Raw genomic sequence first — 7,305 nt, 5'->3', positions numbered from 1 at the left:
CCCTTGTCATTTGTTGAGCAGGAAGAGTGAGCGCTTGTTTTCATGCAGATTACGTCCCGGATCAAAATGCGGTACAATCGTCGTCTTTTTTTTTTTTTTTTTTTTTTAAATCGTTGTCATTTGGAAATGAGATCGTATGAATCGAGATCGCGATTTTCTAACGATTAATCGTGCAGCCCTACCTATGTATATAAAATTAAACTATGAAAATGGTCCATACACTAAGGTTTTTATCTTGGTGGTGATAGATTAGTAATAGATTGCAGTGATTCCATAAAATATTTCAAGTTGTATAGGAAAAGGAGGAGCTGAGTCTTGCTGTTTTGTTGATGTTCCAATGTCTTGTCTCTCTTTCCTATTTGTCTCTCACAGCTGTGGATGTGCTGTGGCTGAAAACCTATGTGTTTGCAGTAGCATATGCTGCTGGAGATGGCTCACTTGAGACCCCCCCTGAGCTAGTGTTGATCTCACTCCCTGTAAGTATGCCTGGCATCGTTTTTTAGATAGATTTTTATCTGAGTTTATCAGGTTTAACAGACTGGTTCTACGGTCGAACTGCTGATCAGAGTATGAGGCTCAGTTAAGACCATTCATGGGTATCGGGGGGGAAAAAATCATCACTGCAGCTCAGTTTTGGAGAGTTAAATTTATTATCCACATTTTCATCTTTTACCAAACTTGAATTTTCCTTGCTTGCGTTTCTAAGTTTTATCACGTAAATTTTAAAATTTATTTATTTATCAGTAACTTGACAGTGATAACAATGCAAGTAACAGAGTTAAACACATGTATCTAGCAGATTAGTTATTGATCTGTGAAGTGTGTGAAAAAGATGATCCAGGTTCAAACTGTAACAGTTCAATTTATACTTAAAATATAAATGCACAGCAGTTTTTAAACATTGCTTACAAATATATTTGTGTATTTATGCTTGGCGTAAATACATTTAGATTATGGTTAGGAATTCATTACAGCTGCTTTTAAGTCTGAAAATCTACAAGTCATTTGATCACAGTCATCTTTATTCAGAAATATTCACATCATCCCCACATGAAGTGAAAGAGAGCAAGAATGATCCAGCAAACTGATCATCAGAACATCTAATTGTTCATCATTAGTGTTTTATGCCTCCAGAGTTTTATACAGGTTTTAATAATTAAACAGGGATTAATACAGAAATGTTTCAGTGCAGAGAAAATGACCACAGAAAAAAAGCAAAGAATAACAGTGTCGAATGTTTTCAATGGTTGCCATTGGCAGCCATAAGTACCAAAAGAAACTTCACAGCATTTTTGCATACAGTATTCCTGTATGCCTGGCACAACCAGTCTGGAGGCATGTCAGTGCAAGTGGGTCAGTCAGTGGAGACATTTCTATGACACATCTGTGAAGGAACATAGATTTCCAGATGGTAGAAACAAAGATTTAAAACAAAAAACTTGCTTATTCCTATGAATCTGTGATATATTTATTTATTTATTTCTTAGGCTTCCCTTGGGTTTCAGTGCATGTAGTTTTGGTGCTCTGATGACATCACAGCTGTGCATGCAGTGACCAGTGCTTTGACCATAATTGGGCTTTTGTGCTTTCTTTTCATATTTACACTACTGTGTAAAAGTCTTGAGTCACCAGTCATTTCTTCATATTTTGTTCCCAGTCAGCTACACTTGTAGTTTTCTTTTTTTTTTTTAATGACAGAGAAAGCGTTATGCAGGCTCTCTGAAGGTATTTCAAGGTTTTTCTTTGGACATTGGCTGCTTTTCCACTATTTTTTTTTTCCTGTCCAGTCCTTGTATCTGACCATTTTCAGAGGAATGTTTGTTTGTGTAAATTGAAAAAGGCAACACTGTATCAGTCATGGACCTCCTCAGTGCCCATTAACAGTGTGGGATCATCTTAACAGACAATTGAACAAAACGCAACCAACATCCAAAGAAGAGCTTTAAATGGCCTTTAAGCGACTACTTAACCTCCTAAGACCCGAACTTTTCCATGGCATGCATTTTTAATTTCTCTTTGATATTTGGGATGATTGGCACCTGATGAATGTAAAAACAAAGAATTACCAGATTCTTTTTTCTTTTTTTACTTTTTGTTTGAGAAAAATGAGATCCACATATGAGCATATTTGTTTAAAATTTCAATAGAACAGTGGCAGTATAATGTCCTCGTAAGTGGATATCAGGCCCTTGTAGAGCAAAATGTAGTATTTTGGTCTAGACAACCCAAAATGTGATGTCCATATTGTGGACGCCAGGTCCTAGGAGGTTAAAGAAATTACAAGAAAGACTACATCAGAGAGTTCAGGCTGTGATGAAGAATTAAGGTGGTAATACCAAACTGTAAACCTTCAAGCCTGTTAAACTTGTACAAAGTTTGTCATATGCTGTATTTCCATTTCTGTTTGCAGATGTTCCAATAAATTGCTGCACCTGTTTCCCATGGGTAGCTTAAGGCATTTTAACAGTGTTAATGTCCAATCAGTTTTATTTATAAAACTCAAACTTGTATGTGTGTCAGACAGCTTTACAGTCTGTATACCAAGACTCTTGAGGCCCACTCATCCCCCTTAAATTTGTTTAACAGAAAGCAGATTTAGCACCCCCCCTCCCCCCCCAACCCTGAGACACAGTTTGATGTCACTAGCTGACAGGTTAATGCACATAAATTACTGTATGCATATTGGGGTTCTTTTTCTGCAGCTTACATTTTTGACATAAATTACAGTGCTACTGAAGTGTGCCACTTCTCTACTCTAGATTTATTTATTTATTTATTTATTTATTTTACAGAAGAAGGATGAGAAAGTGGAGCCAAAGTTTCTGAACTTTGGTGAATTTGTTTTTGGAAGCTGTACGGAGCGTCAGCACCACTACTTCCTCAGTCACGTAGAGGACTGGTAAGACTGATCCCAACTGATAGATTTGCTCCAACAGTGACCTGAAAGCCTGATTACTTATAAGCTAAAACTCATTGTTTATGCCCTGAAAGTTTTGCGCTTTGTTTGATGTTAAGGTCATGGTAAATTGAAGCTTTGTCTCATTGATTTTATTTTTTTTCTTTCATCCAGGGACCTTGTGTTTGCAGCATCAGCAGCTTCCATTGAGGTCAGCGTCATTGCCAGACAAGACGATAAGGTAAACGCTAAAATGTGTGAAAAGGTTTTAGGTTTGTCTAAATGTAGAGATAAATGAAAGTGGTCTTGAATGTATTGTCATTTTTCTACTTTGTCTTTACATCTGTTTGTTTTACTCGGTTAAAGTAAAATGCTTCCAAAAAATCGAGGAGGGTTGCATAAGTGTTACAGCAGCTTCTACTCAGTCACAACACTTACCTTCTAAATAATTTAGATTAGCTAAGCTCCCACCAGGTCAAATATCCAATGCTTACCTGACTTTTTTGGTGACAGTTGAGCAAGCTTGTGCTTTTGCTGAATTTTTATCAATTAGGTAAACCAATAATTTTATCTGAGTGCTTCAACGTTTTAGTGAATTAGACTTGATGCTTTTAGGAACTGTAAATACCCCCACCCGCCCAAATCTGTTAATTTTCCTTGGATTTTGTTTGAATACTTACTCTCTGTAAATGGTGATGACCATGTCTTATTTTTACCCCTTTTAGATGTGGGAAGTTTGGCAACTAGAAGATTCGAGCAGGGCTGAGCTTCGAGTGACTGAAACAAATGAAGACACTTTGCCCCTTGGCTTAGCTATAGACTACACCAGCCAGCAGGAAATCCACATAAGTAAGTGAATATGACTTTTTATGTATTTAGTTGCTTCACTTGTCTGAGCAGAAGTTAATTTCATATATAAAGATTATTACTGTTGTTGTTGTTTTGCCTTGTTTTTGTTTGTTTGTTTCTCTTTTTGTGGCATAACCTTCATAAGGACTTGGGTTATGATTCATGTTATTTCAGAATATATCAGACTTGTTGACTGTGTCAAATAAGCATGACCAGTCTGCGTACAGTACAATAAAGGTGATCTGTCTGTGCTACAGTTGTTGACAGAAATACTGCTGTCATTTGATTGAGCAAATGTTAACGGACATAACAACTGTAATGCCTGACTCAATGGAATCCCAAAAAACAAAGCAGGGTAGGGCTGCTCGATTATGGCAAAAATGATAATCACGATTATTTTCACTGAAATTGAGATCTCGATTATTTGACAATAACAATGTATTGAATAATGGCTTTAAAGATTGTCAAAAAATAATATAAAATAGTGTGCAAATACTGATAACAGTGCAAATGTTTGCAATATAAAAAATAAATGAAAAATGTAAACATCTATGTTTTAGTGAACTTTGCAGTGTTGCTCTGTGGTGCAGCTATGACACCGTAGCAAAGTTTACACACTATGTCTACTTGGTCCACGTCTGACTCCGCGAACCCATAATGTTTCCACACCACTGAAGTTTTTTTTTTTTTTTTTTTTAACCTCTCTTTTCAACCAACCGTCTCCAAATAACTTCTGCTTAGCTTTCCGAGCTTCCCTCGGGTCCTCTTAATTGCTGTGATGCCTGTTCGAAACGCAGAGAGGTGCGCTCGATTTGTCACACGGAGCAGCGCGAGAGTAAAGCACGAGGGAGGTGCTAATAATCGGCTCAGTCATTTTTAATGATCGTTGAAAGCCCAGATCGTAATCGAGATTAAAATTCGATTAATTGAGCAGCCCTAAAGCAGGGTTTTAAAAAAATGAGTAAATAAAAAAATCGTTACAATGTTGCTGTCTCTGCTTAAAGGCACTTTGAAAAAACAAAACCTTGACCTCATCTGGCACCTTGCCACATAGATGTACACCTTTCAAAGTGCTGGTGCTAGAAATGAGACCCAACACAGTGAGATTTATAAATATCATTAAGGATAACATTCAAGTTTAGTGAATAATCATGGATCACGATTTTGACATTTTCTATCATGGTAGTCAAAGCTTCTAAGAATTTGGATCGACACTGTTGGAAAAACGTGTGGATTGTGTGGGAAAAGTAATGCAGCATTTTGAACACTGGCGAAGCAGTGCAGTGTTAGTGCTCACCATGGATTTATTGTGTTTACGCTGTGAATCTGGTGATCAGTAGTGAGCTGCCTTCTAACTTGTGTGTCAGCAGAAAACTGTGGAAATAGATGGAAGAGGAATTAATGACTCGATCGCACCATAAGTCAGCAAAACACAGAGGCTCGTGTTAGTTTCGAGTGAATTTCTTTTAGCAGAGACAGGCGCATTATATTTGGTTGACTGTGGTGGGTGCATAGTTTCTAATTCTTTTTTTCTTCTTCACCAAGACGCATAGTGACAGTCTCTTGTTAAAGAATCAGACAGCTGCGGTGTAAAATAAATGGCCTGTATTTTTTCAATCCAGGGGTGTGAAAAACATCATTCAGCCCTCTTACCACGCTCTATAGATAGGCGACAGTGCACGTCTCCTCTGCCACCAGACAAAAGTTAATTTGGTCATTTTTAAGTTTAGTTTAATTTAATTTAGTCGTGTTATCTCTTGTAGCGCATTCCCTTGCCTTTGTTTCAACTTTAAAATGTTTTCTGGTGAGAAGTCCCCTAATGAGCCAGTGAAGCTTAAATCCGTCAGGTTTCTGTGTGCATACAGCATTCACCGCAGTGCTGTATTGCAGCATGTGTAAAGAATAGTGATAAGCTATCGTCTCAGTACACTGTTTTATCTTAACTGGCCCAGTCTGCCAGACATTCACGTAGAGCTGCTGTTGCTGTCTAGTCACATCTCTTCCTGTTCGCTCTACGATTCCCTCCCTCCCCATTACGGGGAAAAAACCCTGCAATTTGAGCAACATTATGACATGATTGTAGTCTGATCAAAACCTTGATCTAAAGTTAGACATTAGGTTGGAAAAGCAAAGGGAGAGTAGGAGGGAGTTATCTGTAGGGAAAAATGCACTCATTAAAATGGCTCACACAAGCTAGAGGACCATAACAAACAACAAAGCCCAGACAATCCTGTTGCAGAATGCTGATGAGGTTTACCGTGTGCCTCTCCCGTCTGTTCGCTCCCTCTCACCCTCTCTCTGCTTGCGTTTCTAAAGCTTTCAAACTTTAGTTTCATAACAAAAAAGCATTAGATACAGTTTTTTGGGGTGGGGGTGTATGCTTTCTTTTTGTCTAAAACTTTAAATCGCACCGCTTCTTCAAGTGTATTTCTTGGCATTTTATTTGTCAGTGTGGGTGTGTATTAGTGTGTGTACATTGACACTGATTATCATGCATGTAGCTCATGGGTCAAATAGGTGCAAAGTCGGTGGATATTAATGACACAGTCAGAAAAAGCAACACTTTTTCATGCACTCATGAACAGTTATACTTGATAAATACAGTATTTTTAGATATAAAACGTGGTCATAGAGAAAACAAAGAGGACTGTGTGTTCAGTGTACTTTTTTGGCATTTCTGAAATGACTAGTATCAACTCTGACTAATGCATCTTTAATTTGTGTCGTGAATAGTCAGTTTCGTTATTTGAATGGTGGTTTAGACATGATTTGCCATTTTCTCTGCAGCCCACAGCATACTGCGAGGCTTTGGAAAGGGTAAGAAAGTGGGTGTGAGGAGCAGAAAATGTTTCAGGGTTTGGCGAGAAGAGAAAGGCATCTTACTCTTTTACCGAATTACGAATATTAGGACAGTTGTCTCTGTAACTGACTGGAGTATCTTTTTGAAATGAAGACTGGATACTTTCTTTTTTTTTTTAACCACTAGAGGGCGTAAAGCTCCAACTTCAGTCAGACAACTGTAGCGCGAACCTACTGTCTTAGTACTCAAATGTTCTTAAAACTTTTAAATATATTGTGTGGAGAACTGCTCAGTGTCTGACTTTGTTTATATCCAATCTTTCCACTCCCATAAAGCTGATGAGAAGACCTTGCCCCCAGCGCCCACAATGCTAATGCTTTCCACAGAGGGATTACTTTGTCCATTTGCTCTACTCAACCTCAATCCAGGGGTTAAGCAGCTAGTCGTGGCTCCTTCTAACCTGGCCTTGGAAGGGGAAAGACTTCCCAAACCTGGTAAGAAAAGCTGTGAATTGGAATGATGTTTGCCTAAAATATTTCTTCAATGTCCTAATAAGATAATGTATTGATTGCATAGTGTTTGAATTGTTACAGCTCCTCCTTTGGGGATTTGAAGTGACTATTTGTGCTGTTGTTTTTTTTAATTAAAGTAACTTATAACATACTGTGTATGTGGCTGAAATGCACATAGATTTGTCTCTATGCACAGCTCGGCCACTGTATTCAAAATGTCAGGGAACACAGAGACTTCCACAAACCAC

At 38.0% G+C, this 7,305-nt stretch overlaps 1 protein-coding gene across 1 annotated transcript in view; it reads left to right on the top strand.

Moving 5' to 3' along the window:
• The window catches only part of nup214 (nucleoporin 214), a 39,240-nt gene that overhangs the window by 2,625 nt on the left and 29,310 nt on the right, over positions 1-7,305 (top strand). The window contains exons 7-11 of the mRNA XM_013909135.1: positions 373-476; positions 2,793-2,899; positions 3,071-3,137; positions 3,622-3,745; positions 6,881-7,039. Coding sequence (XP_013764589.1) covers positions 373-476; positions 2,793-2,899; positions 3,071-3,137; positions 3,622-3,745; positions 6,881-7,039 — 561 coding nt within the window. The remainder of the gene's footprint in view (positions 1-372; positions 477-2,792; positions 2,900-3,070; positions 3,138-3,621; positions 3,746-6,880; positions 7,040-7,305) is intronic.

This window comes from Pundamilia nyererei, unplaced genomic scaffold (genome assembly GCF_000239375.1).
Source record: "Pundamilia nyererei isolate P.nyererei 1_Seehausen unplaced genomic scaffold, PunNye1.0 scaffold00002, whole genome shotgun sequence".
NCBI lineage: Eukaryota > Metazoa > Chordata > Actinopteri > Cichliformes > Cichlidae > Pundamilia > Pundamilia nyererei.
Note: the sequence above shows the minus strand (reverse complement) of the source record. Positions and strands in the feature narration are given on the sequence as shown.